We start from the raw sequence: 19,925 nt of genomic DNA, 5'->3' as shown, positions 1-19,925 counted from the left end.
CATTTCTCTTGCCCAGCCTTGATGGAGTGTAACAGCCCCAACTCCAGGGGCTGAGCTGTGCAAGTTGCCTTCACCCAGGGCTGAGCAGAGGCTCCCTGGCCTCGCTGAGAAGCTGGCATTGCCCGGGTGCGTGTGAAGAGGGCAATATTGGGACCCAAAGTGGCATTCCAGAGGCTGAGCTGCCCTGGGGCCAGCTGCATTCATGTGGGACTATAAGCACAACTGTGTCCCTTGTCCCTGGCTCCCAGCCTGGCACTGTCACCGCTGTCAGGGCCACAGGGTGTCCTTGGAGGGGGATTTTTGTAGCTGATCTATCTCCTCTGCATCCTGTGCACAGTCAGGGCTGGATTCTTCAGGAACAGGCTCACACTGCTGGGAAAACAGAGTTGTTTTTCCTTTTCCTTGTCACTCAGCTCCCCTCCCAGCCTTCCGAGGGTTTGTGTTCAAGGACAGCAGAGCTTTGGGATGCCAGGACAGCTCCAGGGACAGCCCTGCCTGGAAGGAACCTCCCTGGGAGCCAGACTTTGCCTTCCTTTCCAGGGCAACGCCTTGGCTGAGCTTATGCTGAACCTTCTGTCCCTGCCTGGACCTTGCAGGTGACTCCCAGGAATCCCTCTCCTCACACTGCAGCAGGTTTTTTTAAAAATCCATATGGTTTTATAGCACTCTACAACATCTAATTAAGCAATCTTTACTCCCAGATGTCATCAGATGCCTGGGATGGATGAGGTGCTGCTGGAGAAAGCTCCTAAAGGCACCTCACCTGTCTGATCAGGGCATGTTACATCATCCCAGTGCTGACTTCACCATTTATTTCCTTTTAGAAGCAGGAGTGCTCACCTGGCTTCTCAGATCCCTGGAGTTTCCCTGGGCAGGCAAAGATGCCTCTGGGTGGCCCCTGTCCCGTCAGCCAGGTGTGGCTCTGGGGAAATACCTGCTGGAGGAGCTGGATTTGGGATTGGTACCTCCATCAAACCCTGATCCTGTTCCAGCTCAGAACTCTGAGTGTGCCCAAGTCCCAGTTTCAGTATCTGAGGTTTGCCTGAAGCACCTCAGGGTGTGTTTTATTTGATAAGAAATCAAAATGCACTGATATTGGTGACACCAGCCCCCCTCTGAACGTGGCACTGATGTTCCTGGCCAGTCCTCTGGGGTGGGTGTAGCCACCTGCCTGTCCTGAGCCCATGGATGTTTTTTAAGTGTGTATTTGGCTTTTTTTGGGGTGGAAAAAATGTTTACTTTCTGCTCACAGGAAGGCAAAGCTGCCTGAAGGAGAGCTGTGGCAGGGGGGTTTGAAGGGTCAGTGCACAAACCAGCTGCTCATGAGGCCATAAATAAGAACTTTCTGTACCTACACTCTTGCCCAGGGACAGAGACTTGGCTCTGTCAGGCATTTGGCAATACCTGAGCCCCCTTGGTTTGCCTATCTCCTCCTGGCATCTCTTCTTGAGGTTTAGTTACTGATTCTGTGGTGAAATGTGCAGCAAAGTTCTCCACGCTCGTGCTCAGGGGAAGGACTTTGTTTACAGTTTCAGCTGTTTCTTAACTCATTGTCCACACAGGTTTAATTTTAATAGGGCTCTCTTGCTTCTGAAACCTCATCTAGGCTGGTATCACAAAGGAAAAATTCAATTTTTAGGTAATAAATTGATGCATATCTTTAGTGTGGCTGAAGGACAATGGTTGATGTGGTGCTGGTGGCTTCTCCTGCTCCAAAAGGGTTGCTCCCAAATCCAGCCTGTCCATGTGTGTATTTCCCACCAGTAAGGTGTTTTGGAACAATTTGACAGAGAAATCATAGAATCCTGGAATGGTTTGGGTTGGAAGGGACCTTAAAGGTCCTCTTGTTTCAACATCTGACTAAGGGCACTGTTCAGCTCCTGGTTTGCTTCATGTTGAGAGGGTCAGCAGTAACCACAGCAGGGTTTCTAATCAAATTACTCGTGAATTGGAGTGTTTGGAGGTTTTTTTGGCTTCTTTCAATATTTGTCTTTACTCTTTGCTTATTATAATACTTCAATTTGCTCATTATAATACTTCAACCTGTGCTTAAATGTAAGCTTTTCCAGTGAGAAGGAGGGGGGGCGGGGTTGGTATTTAAAAAGCAGCCTTTATTTTGTAGTGTGCAAGCAAAATTCTTTCCAAATTGGCATGAAATCTTTTTCAAACAGGCAGAAGGGAGGGGAATGTGCATCTGGGGGTGGCTGCTGTCACCTCTTGGGCTCTCTCTATCTGTGACCAAGCCAAGGCAGGTGAAGCCTCTGCTTCCCCTTGTCCCTCCTGCTGGAGCATTAATGGTGTTTCTAGAAAGTGCAGCATAAATCCAGTAAAGCACTTAAGCATGTCCCAGCTTTAGGTGTGTAAGTGGTTTTGGTGGATTGATGCTTTTTTAAGTGGGTGGGGGCTTTAGAGACTTTTGTTTCTCTCTGCAAGACAGGCACAGGCTCTGCCCTGGTGGAGTTCCCTGGAGCAGTCCCTGACTTCAGACTGCAGCTCTGGGCAGGTTTGTGTCATGTTTAACTTCAGGGAGGTGTCCTGGAGGTGCTGATGTCTACAAACCAGGTTTGGAAGCTGAGCCAGGCTTCCAAGAGGATCTCCTGGCTGTGTCCATCCTGCTGAGTGTGGTGGGCACAGGGGCTGGGAGAGCAAAGCAGGGCTGAACTGAGTCACCTGGCTGCTCCCGGTGGCCACAGGGAGTGGGAATTGCTGGTATCAGCTCTCTCTCCATCCCTTTGAGGTTTTCTATCCCTTTTTGCACCTGGAAGTGTCCAAGGCCAGGCTGGGTGGGGCTTGGAGCAACCTGGGTAGTGGAGTAGGCAGGGAGTGGAATGAGATGGGCTTTAAAGTCCCTTCCAAGCCAAACCACTCCATTATTTTATGAATATAGTACTTTGAGAAACATAATTTTCTACAAAATCCTTGGGAAAAGCCTTGAAAGCTGTTCTGTGTGCCCTGGCAGGGGAAAAGGGTTTTGCTTCAGTTGTGCCCACATTCAAACTGCTGGTGTTTTGCTGTGCTGGAGGGGCAGCTGAGCACATGGGATCCCACCAGGTGAACTCCAGGAGGAGCAGGAGGTTTTCCATGGGCAGCTCTTCACCTGGAGGCCTGGCAGGAGGGCTTCCACCCCTCTGCCCAGCCCCTCCAGTGACAGGGGATCAGCTGGAGCTCAGCACCAGCACCAGCAATCCCAAAATTCCTTGATTTGCTCCGAGGCATGCTGGGGAAATCCCCAAATCTTAGGAGAGGGGCTGGCACTGTGAGGGGTAACAAGAGCTTTGGCTTTTGGGGGGTTCTGCTGCTGCTGCCATGGCTCTCCAGAGATCAGGATCAGATGGGATTGTCCCTGCCTGTGTGTGGGATCAGACAGGCAGGACTGAAGCTGAACCTGCCTGGGGTGCAGAACTGGAAAACACAGTTCTCCTTGCTCTATCAGAGTCTCTTAAAGCACAAACCCTGCTGCTTTCCCCGAGCCTGCTCAGTGATGGATTTGAGATGCTGCTCCAGCTGAAGTGTGGGGATTTGAGTTCCTGCAAATCAGAAGCTGTAATGGAGATTTAGAAACAGTTTATTTGCTGATGAGGGATGGAAGGTTTTACCAGACAGGACAAAAAAAAGGTGCTCCAAGGGCTAATTGGGAGTTTTGAATGGTGGTTTTTGCAGGGAATTAGTAACATGTCCTCTTGGAATGGGGTGGGAGAAAGCAGCAGTGATGGGAACTGCTGAGTCAGCAGTGGGTAATCCCTCCTGCCCTGGCCACATCCATTCTGGCTCACAGCAAAACCTCCCTCCAACTCTTATTTAGTCCCTATTTCTGTGATCTGCTTCCCAAGCCCTGCAAAGGCTGAGGTGCGCCCTGTGGTGCCCACAGAGCAGCACCTGGGCCTGGGATGATTCCAGAGGGTGGATTCCTGTGCTCAGAAATTCAACACAGCCAAAATTCCCTGCCTCATGCACATTTTGTCCTGCTCTGCTACGAACCCACTCGGCTGTAGGATCTTACAATTTTGCTTCTTGTGTATTTGTTTTAAGCAGGCAAATGAGGTGACTGACAGTGCCTACATGGGCTCGGAGAGCACCTACAGCGAGTGTGAGACCTTCACGGATGAGGACACCAGCACCCTGGTCCAGCACGAGATGCACGACGAGGTGGAGACCGACAGCGCCATCGACTCCGCCGTGCACTCGGAGTTCACAGATCCCATCGAGGAGCCGGAGCATGGGTGAGGAGAAACCCCCACACAGCCCCAGGGTTTCACACCCAGTTTGTCCTGCTGGAACTTGGGTTGTTCTTCTGATGCCTTGTGCAGGCTGACCTACAGAGACTGGACAGAGCTAAAGAATAAAGTAGGGATTTATTAGGAGGCCTCAATGGATGTACCTTGGGCAGCACAAGAGCCCAGCCAGGGCTGCACCCAGGTGAACCCAAAATGGTCACAAAATGCATTGCTAGTCACAGGGTCTCTCACTTTGATAAGTTCTGCTCCATTTGCATCTTGTAGTTAATTGACCAGTTACAGCTTTAGCCCTTTCTTCTTGTTTTTCTCTCTCAATTCACGCTGTTTGTGCTCTTGGGCCTGAGATTTGGATCATTTGTCCTTGGTCCCCAGCTAGAGAAGGAATTGTTCAGTATACCTACTCTGTGAAGAGAGCTCACCATCCCCTAATATGAAGCGCAGACCCACACACTAAAGCTGTACAGATTCTGAAAAAAATATAAAAGCTAAAAGAATATAAAAGCTAAAACCTGAGGCATCATTTTGTGTTTGTAACAACGTGCAAGACCAAAATAGCTCTTCTGGAGGAATAACGCGAATAATTAGGCTGGTTTGTGTAGGCTGGTTTGGAGCCCAGCCTGGCAATCTCTTTGAGTTAATCGTTGCTTGCCTTGGGAGATCTTCTGTACCCTCATTAGCATCTTTAACCTCTAAAATAGCTTCTCAGGTGATCCAAACACCTGAAAGACTTGCAGTTTTTAATCTATCACTTAAGCCAGAAACACAACATATAATTTTCCAGTCAGGAGGGGAACTCATTCTATTTTTGTTTTCCCTAAAAACATGCGTGTGCCCTTTGATGTGCAACCACCTCCTGTAATAACTGGTTTGAAACCTCTGCCTGGAGCACAGAAATGTGAGCCAAGATCTCCTTCCCCGGGTCTGAACTGCTGCTGGCGAAACTGCTCCTGGGCCCACCCCATTTTTGGAAGAAAAGTGGGGTTTGGGGTGAAACTGGGATGCTGGCAGGCAGGAAGGCAGGGAAGAAGTCCTTTGGGATCAGAATCACAGAACGGTTTGGATTGTAAGGGACCTAAAAGCTCATCTCATTCCACCCTCTGCCATGGGTAGGGACACCTTCAACTAGACCAGGTTTCTCCAAGCCCCATCCTGGACATGTCCAGGATTGGGGCAGCCACAGCTTCCCTGGAAAATCTGTGCCAGTGCCAGGTTAGTGCCCCAAGAACACCAGTCTAAAAACCTCTGGAATCATCTTTGCTTAAGGTCTGTAACACAGGATGAGGTTTGACCCAAAACACAAGGCCCAGGGTTGGTGCTCCAGGTAGTGCTTACAGCTCCCACTGCTTTCTGGGAGCTCCAAGCTTCCGTCCCACCCCAAAATCCCATCTGGGGACATCAGAGAGGCAGCAAGCAGTGCCAGGCCCGGGGCTGAAAGGGTGATGTGGATTAGAGCAGAAATGGGATTATCCAGCTGGGCTCTTCTCACTGCAGCAGGCCAGCTCAGTGACAGTTAAATTGGGAGATAATCAGCTGTGAGCTCCCTGCCAGCAGCACAGGGTCCCTGCAGGGCCATGGCAGCCTGTGTGCGCTCCCGCCCGCTGGGGAAGGCAGCCTGCCTTGGATTCACCTGCCTGTAGGTACAGAACTGCCTGGGGAAACGGGCTTTGGGAGAGCAGCTGGTTCCCCATGCCTGCCAGGGGTGGGCTCAGCAGGACAGGAAGGACAGGATTGTTGGAGAGAGTCCAGAGGAAGCCACGGGGATGCCCCAAGGGCTGGAGCCCCTCTGCTCTGGAGCCAGGCTGGCAGAGCTGGGGGTGCTCGCCTGGAGAGGAGAAGGCTCCAGGGGACACCTCAGAGCCCCTGGCAGGGCCTAAAGGGGCTCCAGGAGAGCTGGAGAGGGACTGGGGACAAGGCATGGAGGGACAGGACACAGGGAATGGCTTCCCACTGCCAGAGGGCAGGGCTGGATGGGATATTGGGAAGGAATTGTTCCCTGTGAGGGTGGGCAGGCCCTGGCACAGGGTGCCCAGAGCAGCTGTGGCTGCCCCTGGATCTCTGGCATTGCCCAAGGCCAGGTTGGACCCTGGGGCTTGGAGCAGCCTGGGACAGTGGGAGGTGTCCCTGCCCATGGCAGGGGGTGGCACTGGATGGGCTTTAAGGTCCTTTCAACCCAAACCATTCTGTGATTCCCTGTTACCCCAGGTGTGGGTTTGAGAAGGTCAGATGTCCTTTGGGTGCTCTGTCCAGGTCTTTTCCCAGATTGTTAAATGTGTGTAAATTCCAGGCAGCCAAAAACTTAGTTTGATTTATAGATTTGAAAGGTTTGAAATGGGAACCTGTGGGAGTGCTGAGGGCTGGTTTTGGTGCCATCAGACCCCACACAGGAGGACACCTCTGGTGCCCAGGGAGAGCCAGGGAGTACAGTCCCCCCAGTGCAGCTGCTGGGCTGAATCAGAGCTTCAGCATCAGTTCTCAGGAGCTCTCAGAGCTCAACATACCTGAAATGGTCTGAGCTTAAAGCTTGTTTAGGCTGTGTGTAGTGAACATTAGTTGGATTCTGGATCCTGAAGCTGCCTGAGCCTTGAGGTGGGAATAAGAAATATAATTTACTGCCCAGGTTGAGGGTTTCCAGGTGTCTGACCAGATCTGCTTCTATACAGTGCTTATCAAACCACAACCCCAAATTTAGAGTTCTGGGCTTGGGTTTTGCTTCTGAATTATCAATTCCACCCCCTGGCTTCTATTCCTGGAGAGATTTCCACTGCTTTTGGTCTGACTCACCACAGGGATGGATGGGTTCCAGTGGATCCCACTGTGGAATATTGGTGCTTCTCAAGGGCAGGAGGAGTATGTGCAGATGCCCACAAGCTGGGCTGGATTTATTTGTGGTTAAATAGAGATCTGGAGGGTTGACATGTTTTTATTAGCTGGATAAGGGCAAATCCTTCAGATGGAGCAGGTTTTTTGTCATAAATGGCTGATCTGTAATCTTTTTTTCTTTCTGGTTTAGTCCAGCAATCTGCTCATACCCCATTTCCCTCTCCTAGCCAATGCATGGAGATAAGGGCATAGCCAATAGCAATTTCTGTAATAAAGCAACATTATTATGGTTTTTAGCCTAGAATTTTGGAGAGCAGAGCATTGTTAAACCCCCCAAAACACAGAGCTGTGGCTCACAGCCCTGTGGCCACTTTCACAGCCCAGTTGTTGCAAATCCCTCCTGCCTTTTCTCCAGCTTAATTTGAAAACTTCCATAGTCCTGGGCAGGAAAGAAGGCTTGGCTTGATGGGCAGGCCCTGGCACAGGGTGCCAGAGCAGCTGTGGCTGCCCCTGGATCCCTGGTAGTGTCCAAGGACAGGTTGAACAGGGCTTGGAGCACCCTAGACTAGTGGAAGGTGTCCCTGCCGTGGCAGGGGAAGGAATGGGATGGGCTTTAAGGTCCTTCCAGCCCAAAACATTCTGGGATTCTGTGTCTCTGTGCATGGAAAGACTCTTCCAGGGACAATGACTCTGTGCTGAGCTGTGTCCCCTCAGGAGCAAGAGACATCCCAGGAGCTGTGCTGGGTGTGTTGAGGGTTTGCACCGAGCCTTAACATGCTGCAGCCTTCTGGCTCTGGTGTTAAAAACACATGGAGCAGCATTCCCCACTCCAGGATTGTCACACCCAGTGTTTTCCCAGCAGGAGCAGGGAAAGGGCTCCTTTGTCTTGCAGGGGGTCTATCCCAGCTGCCTGAACCCTCCCCTCCCCAGCACCAATCCCCCAGGGTTATGGGGTTAAAGCCTTGAGAGGATTAGGCAGCTACAAGCAAGTGTGAGCCTGGCACGGGCTGCTGTGGAACTCACAGCATTTCGGATGGGGCTGGGACATGCCCAGCTCTTTCTCTGCCATGCCAGTCACAGAAATTGGTATTTTAGTCAAGCAAGGGCTTGTCACCAACCCTGGGCACTGTCCTGCAAGTATGAGTGTCCCCAAATCCTGTGTTGCAGCTGCCAGTGGAAAAACTTGGTTTATTGGGGGAAAAAAATCACCATAAACTACCCAGTGGTGCCTGGGCTGTTTTTGTCCTGTCCTACTCTGCCAAAATGGGACACATCACTCACTTGGTGGGGTGGGTTGACACTGGCTGGACACCAGGAACCCACCAAAGCTGCTCCATCCCTGCCCTCCAGAGATGGACAGGAAAAGAGAATATAACAAAGGGTTCATGAGTTGAGATAAGGACAGGGAGAAATCACTCCTCAAATACCATCATGGGCAAAACAGACTCAAATTGGGGATATTAATTAAACTTATTACTGACAAACTCAGAGCAGGATAATGAGAAGTAAAATCAAACCTTAAAAAATCATTCATCTCCCATCACCCCTCATTCCCAGTTCCCTCTCCTTCCCCCCAGTGGCACAGGGAGATGGAAGTGGGGGTTGTGGACTGTTCATCACAAATTCTTCCAGCCACTGCTCAGGGAGAGGAGTCAGAGTCCCCCCCCTGTCCCAGTGTGGGGTCCCTTGCACAGGAGACAGCTCTCCCTGAACCTCTCCAACCTGAGTCCATTCCATGGGTTCTCCAGGAACTGCTGCCCCGTGTGTCACTCTGCTGTGGGGTCACTCCTTCAGGCACAGCCTGGGTCCCCCACAGGGTCACAGATCCAACCAGGACCCTGCTCCATCATGGGCTCTATGGATCTCCATGGAATTGCAGGTCCCTGCAGGATCCTGTCCCAGCACAGCTTCCCACGGGCTCACAGTCCCTCTCAGGCACCCCCTGCTCCAGGCCTGGGCTCCTGCAGGGGCTGCAGGTGCATCTCTGCACCTCCCTGCCCTCCATGGGCTGCTGGGACACAGATGCCTCCCCATGGGTACAGAATCTCAGGGTCATCCCAGGAATCTCAGGGCAATCTCAGCTCTGGTGCCTGGAGGAGCTCTTGCCCCTCTCCTGCCCTGCCCTGTGGAGCTGTTCCTCTCCAGTGTCCTCACCCCACTCTTCTCTGCACTCAGGTCAGCCCCATCCCTTTTTTGTGTTTTCCTCTCACATCTTTTATCTCAGAGGTGCCATTCCTGGTGGGCCAGCCTCAGCCAGCAGCAGGTCCACCTTGGAGCCACCAGGGATGGGCTCTGCTGGACATGGGGGAAGCTTCCAGCAGCTTCTCACAGAATCCCCCACTCCCCTGCCAAGTCCAAACCCCATACTCAGAAGGAGGATGTCCTGGATGAATGGGAAGGCTGCTGTGGCCCCTCTCTGACACCTCTCTGTCTGCTCCCCCAGGTCCCATCCCCACGAGCTGGCCCTGGGCTCCGAGCTCAGCCACTCCATTGTCACCGTCATCAGCGGGGAGGAGCATTTCGAGGATTACGGCGAGGGCAACGAGGCCGACCTGTTCCCAGACCCTTTGTGTAATGGGGAAAGCAGCTTTGGCAGCTCCTCCTTCCTCTCTCCCAGGTAATGCCCAGCCCTGGTGCTGCTTCACTCTGCTCTGTGGGACAGGGGTTTCCTTGGGATTTGCCAGCCAGGGGGCTGGCAGACTTTGGATCCAACAGGACAATGGGCTTGGAAGTGGAGGAGGAATTCCCCCCCTCGGTGGTTCCTTTCCCTGGTCAGTGCCTGTCCTGTGACGCCCAGCAGGAGGTGGAAGAGCTGTCTGCATTTCCAGTGTCACATTCCCACTCCTGTTAGGGATGTGGCTCCTCACTAAACCTTCCAGGAGAGAAAACCACCTGCAGCTTTACCCCTGATCCTGCAGGATGACTCTAATGGTTTTTTTTCTCTTTTATTATTTTGGGCTTTGGTGCAATGTTTGGCTGGATTTGCATGAGCTGCAGGAGCATACCTTCTCTAGGGATTTGTAGAGCAGGAAGCAGACTGTAGCATTTCCTCCTTACTTTAGGGTCTGAAACCAGGAAAAAGTCCTTTTTCCAGCCTGAGCAGGGTGAGCTGAGGAGCTGGTATGGTGGTACACACCCTATCAGTACTTACTTTCTAGGGAAAATTAGTAAAAGCTGGAATATGATCCAGTGCTACAGCCCACCAGGTGTCTGGGACGACAGGTAACACTGGGAATGTGTTCCTGCGTTGGAGGCACATCTCTGCACAGGGTAGGAGAGTTCCCTGCCAGCCACACACCTGTGCTAAAGACAAAAATATACTTCTTTCTCTTTGGAATGACACATCTGTGCCTTTCTGCAGCCATGTGAACTTCTCAAAACTTCTTTTTCCCCGTCTTCCTGTTTTCTCCCAGCTTCCCAAACCCCTTCACAGAGTTTGGACAATTCTGGTTGCACAGGGCTGGCAGGGAAGAGCAGGTCAGGGCTCCTCTCCTTTTGGCTGGTGCAACAGCAATGTTGGAGGTGTTAATGGCAAATAGGAGAGTTGCTGTAAAGAATTCCCAACCCTTTTCCTTTAGGAAAGCAGTGCTCCAGCACTGGGATACCCTGCACTGTCTCTGATCTGTGCTTGTCCTTGGCTTGCTCCATGCAGGAATTAGGGCTGCCTGTGCTGGTGCTGTGGCACAGGAAGAACTCTGATTAAAGCCCAGCCTTGGTGTTCATTTTCCCTTGAGGATGAGCTGCCAGCCTCATCCAGAAGTCTCCTGCCAAGAAAATACCCAGCTAAAGGGGCTTTTCAATCTCTTGAACTTTTTCTTTAACATCAGGCCAGAGCTCCCAGTTTGCCCACGCTCCCAGTGTTCCAATCTTGCTCTGCCAGGGCACCATCTCTGCTCTGCTCTGTCTCTGGATCTGAGCCACACCTTATCCCATCTTCCCTCTGCTGGGAGGGGCTCGCTGGGCACGTGGCCACACAGGTTGTGGTGGTTTGTGCTGGAGACTCTCTGCTGGGGCTTGCTGGGGAGGGAGGCTGGAGATAAACCCTGCAAAGCCTCTGGAGTCAGAAATGTGGGGCTGTTGCAGCTGAAGGATTTCCTCATGCCTCTCAGGTCTAGCCTCCCCTTGGGTTATTGCTGTGTGTGTGAAGTCCTGCCCTAAACATTCCCTGAGTCTGTGCAGCTCTTCTGACTTTGGGTAGGAAGGGACAGGACACAGGGAATGGCTTCCCACTGCCAGAGGGCAGGGCTGGATGGGAGATTGGGAAGGAATTGTTCCCTGTGAGGGTGGGCAGGCCCTGGCACAGGGTGCCCAGAGCAGCTGTGGCTGTCCCTGGATCCCTGGCAGTGTCCAAGGCCAGGCTGGGCAGGGCTTGGAGCCACCTGGGACAGCGGAAGGTGTCCCTGCCCATGGCAGGGGGTGGGATGGGATGAGCTCTAATGTCCTTTCCCACCCAAATCATTCCATGCCTGAGCAGCCCCAGTGTGTTTAAACACACCTGAGGGGACACAGGCTGTCCCTGGTTCAGGCTGAATGGGTTTTTGGCTGTATTTTGAATACAAAGAACAGCATCACTTGTAAAGGGCCACATCACCACAGACCCTTTCCATACTTCAGGAGTCTCTAAATGGGAATAATTTCTAGAAATTCTCCTGCCGCAAACCCCAAGAGCCTTCAGGGAACACTGTGGGGTGCAGTGCTTCCCTGCCCAGTCCTTGTATTCTTGTTTGTGATCCCTCCTCTTGAGTCTTCCCTTGCATATCCATCCAGTAGGAAAAGCCTCTCTGCAGCTCTTGGTGGGGAATAAAGGGAAAAGCTCCTTGAGCCCATCCCAGCCATCAGGAAGCACTGAGGACCTGGGGAAGACAAATGTTGCTCCAGGAGACGGAGAGAGGCCCAGGGAGGCTCTGTATTGTACAACCACAGAATCTGCTGAGCTGGAGGGGACCCATCAGGATCCTGGAGTGGGTGGGGACAGCCCAGGGCTGAGCTCTCACCCACTCCAGGGGCAGGGAGCCAGGGCAGCCGGAGGCCAGGAGGATCTGCACACACCCCACGAGCTGCCAGGCTGGCCTGGGGCTTCTCCTCCACACTTCTCTTCTCATGTTGATTATTGCTGGTTAAATTTGGGTTCCCACCTGGCCCAGGCTGCACCACCTGGGAAAGGGAATACACCCAAGAGCACCCCGAAAAGGGACATCCCTTCCCCCAGGTGCCACACAGCTGCTGTCACCTCTTCCCTGCACAAACCCTGAGCCACCAACCTGTCTGCTGCTGGGAGCAGGTTATCCCAGGGCCACACCTGCCCTGAGGGGCAGGGGGAGTGGTTTGCAATTGATTTTTTTTTCCAGGAATGGGAAGAGATGATAATTTGGCATTTGCTGGTGTCCAGCCTGTCTGAAGGGGCTGGGAAATACTGTACAGACAGCACAGACTCCAGGCCTGACCCTGGGCTGGGGGCTGAGCCAGGGCACCCTTGGGATGCCCCAGGCCAGGAGTTTCTGGTGTGTTTGTGTATCCCAGGATTCACTGCCCTTTCCTAATGCCTGTTGGGTTTATCTTGCTTGTGTTTGCTCACACTTTTATCTCTCTCTCTTATGGAACTGCTTGGGTTTTTCACTATTTAACCTTTCTTTGTTTCACGTCCGTGGCTTCCAGAAGCACATTGTCCTACAGGAAGGATTTGTGGAGTCTGGCCCCAAATGAACACAAACCATTTGCTGTTGAGAATCCCCTCTGTCCTGCCCAAATCATGAGGAAGTGTCTCCCAGCTTCCCAAGCTGTGAAAGTCCTACAGACCCCCATGGCCCTTCCCAAATGGCATTCCCTGCAAGAGCACAGTACTGCTGCTCAGCTCCTCTGGGCTGTGCTTTGGAGGAGTGAGGTGTGAAACTGCACCTGTCCATTTCATCTTGGCTTAAAAGTGAAAACTTTCCAGTGAAAATCTGACTCTGTGCTTTGCAAAGGCAGGTCTGCAGCAGCACAGCTGCTCTGCTTTTAAAGCATCCCATTGAAAAATGGGACACTAACCAAAGGATCATAGAATCCCACAATATCCTGAGTGGGAATAGACCCACCAGGATCATCCAGTCCAGCTCCTGGCCCTGCACAGACACCCCAACAATCCCACCCTGTTCCTGAGCATTATCCAAACACTTCTGGAGCTCTGGCAGCCTCGGGGCCATGCCCATTTCCTGAGGAGCCTGGGTAGTGCCCAGCACCCTCTGGGGGAAGAACCTTTTCCTAAAATCCAGCCTAAACCCCCCCTTAGATTCAGCCCTGGCTCACAGCACCCAGTCCTGCAGTGTGCAAGTTCATTCTGCACTTTCTGAGGCAAACCAGGAGCCTCCTGAGACAGATTGCCTGGAAAAGCCTTGTTGGAACATAAACTTTGCAGTGGTGTAGGTTTGTGGGAAGCACTTACCTCACCTGCCCTGGGCTCTTGGGGATTGAGATTGGCTCAGGGGTTTGGAAATGTGGGCCAAGCTCAGCTGCTGGGAGTCTCTGGGAGGAGAGTGATGGAAGTGTTGCTAATTATCCACCATATAATTCTCCTGTTCTCCTATGAACTATATAAATTCTGTTGAGCAATTACAAATTATCAATTAGCTGCATATTGTTATAAACTATTCTAAATTAGAAATTATATATTATTATGAGCAACCCCACATTGGCTTTAATTTGGCTTCGAAAACTGTGGTGGGAGGCGACCCAACCTGCCCTGCGTTTTTAATTCAAATTTCATACCTCTTACCAAAAATTCCCCTACCTTGAGGTACCCTCAGCTTATGGAAGCCACGGCTGCAGCTGCTCCCTGTGCCTTCTGTGCTGCTGACATGACCCTTGTGATCTCTCTAGCACCAATCCGCTCGCTGCGAAACTGCACAGCATTCTCGCAGATGAAGCTTTTGAGTTTTACTGTAGCCAGTGCCACAAACAAATCAACCGCCTCGAGGATCTTTCTGCTCGCCTGAATGATCTTGAAATGAATAGGTAACCAAGTGTGCATGGCCATCCCAGCCTGGGAAGGATGTTCTGCCTGGGAAGGCTCTCCTTGTCTGGCACAGCTTTTCCCTCGCTCCACGCTGGTGGGGAGGGGATGAGTTTCACCTGGCCACAGGAGCCTCTGGAGGTGGTGGAGGTGGTGGGGAGCTCATGGAGGGTGAGCAGGAGATGCCTTTAATGCATGCAGGGGGCTGGCAGACAAGGAGAGCATTCCCTGCCCTTTGCATGCCTGTGCATGGTGGGTTCCACGGGAGCGGCGAGCTGGCCGTGTACAGTATTTCTGTCACCAAGGAAAGACTGGGAGTGGTGTGCAAGAGCAGCTTGGGAGGGCAGGGACAGCCCATCCTCCTGCTGCAGGAACAGCCTGAAGGCATCAGCCTGCTCCACAAGGCTTGGGAGCAGTAAAATCTTGTCTCACCCAGCTTCACCCACAGCCTGCCCACCCCGGTGTCACCACGGACTGGGGAGATGTGACAGACACCAGGAACATCAGGAGGTTTTGAATGGAGTTTTGGAAGTCTCCCAGGCAGCAGCTGGATATGTTGTCTGACAAGTGGAAAGGGATTTCTGCCTGTTGATTTGTTCATTCAGAGCTGGTTGCAGCCCTCTGGGTGGAAGGATGGTGGCATTGGTGATAAATCTTTCTTCTCATGGCTGTTGTGGCTATTCAGACCTGGTTTTTGTCATGTTCTTGGTCTCTGTCTGTCCTTTGCAGGGACAGTGTGATCTGGGAGCTCTCCTGGTCTATGGGAGGAGGACTGGAAAACAAATAAGAGCTTGAATTTCATTCTTTTTAATGAAAAAAAAAGGTCTCTCCCTTTGTTTTTCTTGGCTAAATAGTTGTCTTTGCTGTAGGAGGCCTCGAGGGTCAGTGATGGGTCTCAGGTTATGCATGTATTAAGGAGAACACTGTTTTTCTCTGGAAGCCCCACTCCGTTTCAGGTTTTCTCTACCACATCTACCTGCAAAGCTGAACTAACACCTCAGAGCCTCCTGTGATGGGTGGGATTTCCTGTGGAGCTTCTCCCGTGGTCATGGTGGGAATTCCACAGGCTTTGATTGCCCTGTGAGTAGGTGCAATTCCTCCATCTGTGTTCAGGGCTTCCCAAGTACAGATTTACTGGGAGTATGTTCCAAGGGCCTGTGTGGAAGGGGCAGTGCCCCCTGTTTGTGTGGTGTGGATGGGAGGTGTCCTGTGCAGCATGTGGGACATGCAGGACCTGCTGCTCCTCCCTGCATCACCACTGACACCACCCAAGTACAGATTTACTGGGAGTATGTTCCAAGGGCCTGTGTGGAAGGGGCAGTGCCTCCTGTTTGTGTGGTGTGGATGGGAGGTGTCCTGTGCAGCATGTGGGACATGCAGGACCTGCAGCTCCTCCCTGCATCACCACTGACATGAGGCCCTCAGAGAGGGGAGAAGTCCTGGAGCAGCAGGAACTGGACCAAAATCTGGGAAAAGCCTGAAGACATCTCCTCCAGGGGATTCTGGCAGCTGGGATGAAGCCCAAAGCACCCCAGAACAGCCTCACTTGTAAGAACTGTGGGCACATAGACAGTGTTTTGTCCTTGGAACAAACTGGGGAGCTTGCTCCCAGCATTGGGGTGCTGCTTCCCGAGCCCACGGCATGGGAAAGCAGGGAAGACTCCTCCAGGAGCTTGGCATGAAGTGCTTTGTGCCTCTGTTTTGTTCCAGTGCCCTTGCTGGTGTCAGCCTTTGGACACTGCAGGTGCCATCGCCTCCCTGGGAGCTTTTTCCAGAGGAAAATATTTTCCCCCCAGTGCTGGGGCCATTCCTTACAATTCCTGGCAAACACCAGGGCCTGACCTCCGCCCCTTGGGCATCGAGCAGCCTTGAAGCCCAGCCAGCAGCAGCTCTTGTGCTCCCTGGAAGTCTGGGATTTGAGGATGCACTTTGACCCGAGGGCCGGTCACCCTGACAACAGCCCCCAGTCAGGTTTGGGGGTTGCTTTACAAAGCAAATTGTCCTAAGCTATTTTTAATCCCTCCTTCGAAGAACTCGTGTTGCAGCTCCAGGCAGGAGTGGACTTCCAGAGGATTTTATTTGTTATTTTTTCCTAAAACTGAGCTAAGCACCAGTGAATGCAGTTGCTGCTTGTTGGATTGGAGCTGTTCCTGCTGCCATTGCTGAGTGAGGATTTGGTGTGGCCCGGTGGCATCAGCGTGGTTGGAAGATGAGGAGTGAGATCCAAGCCCTGTCCACTTCCCCAGCACCAGTCAGGACCAGAAGACTGGAAGGAGCATCTCAGCAAGGAGCTGGGTCTGGAAAAGGCTGGTTTTTCTCAGCAGGAAGAGCCTGCAGCCTGTCCCCTGTCGGTGGGACACGGTGACACAGCCCTTGGCTGCTCGTCCTGTGGTGACACTGATCCCTGACGGCTGTGGCATGGTGGCAGCTGGCTCAGACATGGATCCAAGGAGTGATCCCCATCAGTTATCTGTGAGAAGGAGAGAGAGCTCATCCCCCTCCCCAGCCACTGCAACAGTGCCATGCTCAAAATCCAGACGGGGACATCACCAACAGCTCCTGAAGCCTCTGAGCCAGGAGCAGGCAGCACTTCCCTGGTGATCCAGAGCCCAACAGTGGGATGGTGGCTGTGGAAGGGCAGAAGGATGGATGGATCCAGTGGGATCATGGCAGAAGGATGGATGTGCCGTTGCTCCCCAGTCCAGGGGAGCTCTGGGGGTGGCAGGGGGGCCCTGGGGTGTAGGACATGTGGCTCAGTCTGCCAACAGCACCGGGCTGGAGCCCCCCCAGGCTCCCTGCTATTCTTAGCTCTTTCCTTGGGGATCGGTTTTCAGGCAGGGATCAGCAGGAGAGCAGAGCGTGGCAGGGGGCAGCGAGCTCTTCTCCAGCATTATTCCATGTGCTTTGTTATTCTTGTTCTTCAGCACGGGAGTGGCCCCTCTCCTGCCCTTTCCAGGGGTTTGGGGGTGCATGCCAAGGGCTCCCTGCCAGAGCAGAGGATGTGCCCCAGAGTCCATGCAGTTTCCTGTTTCCCTGGCTCTCCACTGTCAGCTTTTCTAACTCTTTCCTGTTTTTTCTTCATTTTGCAGCCCCAATAAAAGACTTTCCAGCAAGAAGGTGGCAAGGTAAGCTCATACTCCTGTTGTTGTTTGCTTGATCTGTGTGAGCTGCTGGCTCCACGGAAGGAAAACTCAAAATAAGCTTGGAGAGTTGTATTTCTGGATGTATTCCATAGTGCTGGGGAAAAGTGGGTTTAATTCTGAGACCTTTTTTCTGGAATGGGGGTTTCTCACTCATGCACACAGTTGGAGGCTGCTGGCACCCTGATTCCTTCCAGAAAAAACTGGGGGGGCTTTTCCTCATGCTCTGTCCTGCCAGTGCCCTAGCAGGAGGCACATGGAGGAGGGAAGGAGTCTCTAGAAGGACATATCCCTCTGGGATATGTCCCAGTCTGGGACGCCTCCCAGTATCACCATGTCTGTATAGTTCTGCAGGACCAGACCAGTCAGTACCCCCACCTGGAGGGATTCTCCAGCACCCCAAAAATTCCAGCTGCCTCAGACAGCTCTTGGTCCTGTTTTACTTCAGTCTGTGTCCCCCTCAGCACCTGACTTTGTGGGAGCAGCTCCCCCTGCTCAGTCAGGGGCTCTGGGGCACCTGGGTGGACTGCATGTAGCTTTGGTTGAATGGTTTAAACCCTGTTTTAGCCCTGATTTAAGCCCAGGTTTAAGGCTGTGCTGCTTCTGTTCTGCACAACCACCTCGTGTGGTGTCAGTCACCTTTCCTGTGTGGGCATTGTGAGCCCTGACTGCACAGGGATATTGGATAAATTGGATATATCTGGGCAGTTTGCTCTCGATCTCTGGAGCAGAGGGTCCTTCCCTCCCCTCTCAGTGTCACCTGGTGCTCACCTTTCCGAGCTCCCCCATCCCTCCTGTTCCCATGCCATCCTGATTTTAAGGATAAACTGACTCTTACCTCACTGTTCTGCCTCTGCCACGCTCACGAGGGAGATTTCCCTCTGCACTTGTTGGATTTATCCTTGCTGGTTTCCCAGCAGGACAGGGACACTGTGGAGGAGCAGGCAGCTCAGTTTGGGAGTGTTGCTGTTCCTGACACTCTGCTCCCTGTGCTGACCCAAGCAGCTTCCCTGCGCCTCTTCCTCCCGCTGTGCTCTCACACCTTTCCCTTCTCCATTTTTCCTGCACTCAGCAATCTCCCCTGGCATGGTTCCCCTCCTGGAAAGGAAGCAGATCCTTGATATTACATTTCCTACTTCCACTCATCCTACTTTCTAGAGCTTTGTTAAAAACACTGGCAGGAAGGAGGGCTGAGGGGAGCAGCCTGTCCCCAGGTTTCCTGTTTTAGGACTCGTTTTTGTCCCGGGCCTAGCACAGATAATTCTGGGAGGATTTGAGTTAAACTTTTGGGAACAGAGATATCTTGTCTTATGGGGGATTGAGCCCTCCTGGCCCTTTGCTTTTCTGAGGCAGGGATGTGTGGGCTTGTGTAAATATTAGTTAATTCAAGAGCAGTCAGGTTTGGTTTGTGATAAGGAGGGAGATAACAGGGTTTTGCCCAGCCAGATCCTTAAGCTCAGCCCAAAGCAAATCCTTTGTTGCAGATACTGTAATTAGTGAATAATCCCAAAACATTTGCTTTTAGAAAATTGATTTTATTTTGGTAAGGGCTCTTTCCTCGTTTTTCTTATCCGGGTTCTGCTCATGCCAAGAAATCTCAGCTGCTTAAGCCCTGTTGTGCTTGGCACCATTTAAATGACAAATGTGCCTGAGACTTTAAAATCTAAATATAAACTGAGGGTGAGGATGCAAAACCAGGCTGTGGTCTCTTGGTAAATGCCAGTTGTGCTTAGTGAGTCCTGGCATGAGCACACTGTGTAGTGGGAGGAATTTGAGAGCCAATGATACAAATCTCTGGGAAAAACAGTTTTAAAGAGACCTCTGTGGTTTTGTCATCCATCCTCTGCTCAAGGCAGGAGAGCAAAGTGTTCTTCTCCTGCCTGGGGTGCCAGGGCTGGAACACACCCCCTCTCCAGGGCAGCCATACCGAGGGAGCAGCCTCTCCTCAGAGTGTCCTTTAGCTTGTCACAAAGCTGGGACACCAAGCAGCCCCTCCTCAGGGTGTCCTTTAACTTGTCACAAAGCTGGGACACCGAGCAGCCCCTCCTCAGGGTGCCCTTTAACTTGTCACAAAGCTGGGACACCGAGCAGCCCCTCCTCAGGGTGCCCTTTAACTTGTCACAAAGCTGGGACACCGAGCAGCCCCTCCTCAGGGTGTCCTTTAACTTGTCACAAAGCTGGGACACCGAGCAGCCCCTCCTCAGGGTGCCCTTTAACTTGTCACAAAGCTGGGACACCGAGCAGCCCCTCCTCAGGGTGCCCTTTAACTTGTCACAAAGCTGGGATACCGAGCAGCCCCTCCTCAGGGTGCCCTTTAACTTGTCACAAAGCTGGGACACCGAGCAGCCCCTCCTCAGGGTGTCCTTTAACTTGTCACAAAGCTGGGACACCGAGCAGCCCCTCCTCAGGGTGTCCTTTAACTTGTCACAAAGCTGGGATGCCGCTGTCACGAGGCCTCGTTAATGATTAGCTCACCTGGGCTGGGGGGGTCACAGCAGCCTCAGGGGCGTTTGCCCCCCTCCCTCCCTTTGCACCCCACTTCTTCCCAGCCTTATCAGCATTGGGAGTACTCTGGCCTTTGCTGGATAATCCACAGCCTTGGGGCTGAGCTAAAGAAAGTGGGAAGAGGGAGCTCTTATCTCTCCCCATTCCAAAGAGCAATGATCCCGGTGTGAAGTCCCGGGAGCATGGCCACGTTGGAGCACTGGATCTCCCGGGAGAGCTCCGTGGTGAGGGGACACG

The 19,925-nt window shown here is 52.5% G+C and overlaps 1 protein-coding gene across 6 annotated transcripts in view; it reads left to right on the top strand.

The window, feature by feature from the left end:
- RAB11FIP3 (RAB11 family interacting protein 3) overlaps nucleotides 1–19,925 on the top strand; it is an 81,945-nt gene that overhangs the window by 49,842 nt on the left and 12,178 nt on the right. For 3 of the 6 annotated variants that reach the window (XM_059861214.1, XM_059861212.1, XM_059861215.1), the window contains 3 exons: nucleotides 4,030–4,220; nucleotides 9,499–9,672; nucleotides 17,133–17,168. In XM_059861214.1, the coding sequence (XP_059717197.1) occupies nucleotides 4,030–4,220; nucleotides 9,499–9,672; nucleotides 17,133–17,168 (401 nt within the window). Of the gene's footprint in view, nucleotides 1–4,029; nucleotides 4,221–9,498; nucleotides 9,673–13,910; nucleotides 14,046–17,132; nucleotides 17,169–19,925 lie in introns of all 6 variants that reach the window. The other 3 variants (XM_059861213.1, XM_059861217.1, XM_059861216.1) reach the window with 2 other exon arrangements.

The sequence above is a fragment of the Haemorhous mexicanus genome, chromosome 17 (genome assembly GCF_027477595.1).
Source record: "Haemorhous mexicanus isolate bHaeMex1 chromosome 17, bHaeMex1.pri, whole genome shotgun sequence".
Taxonomy (NCBI): Eukaryota; Metazoa; Chordata; class Aves; order Passeriformes; family Fringillidae; genus Haemorhous; species Haemorhous mexicanus.
The sequence above is the reverse complement of the archived record's forward strand: the minus strand, read 5'-3'. Positions and strand labels throughout refer to the sequence as shown.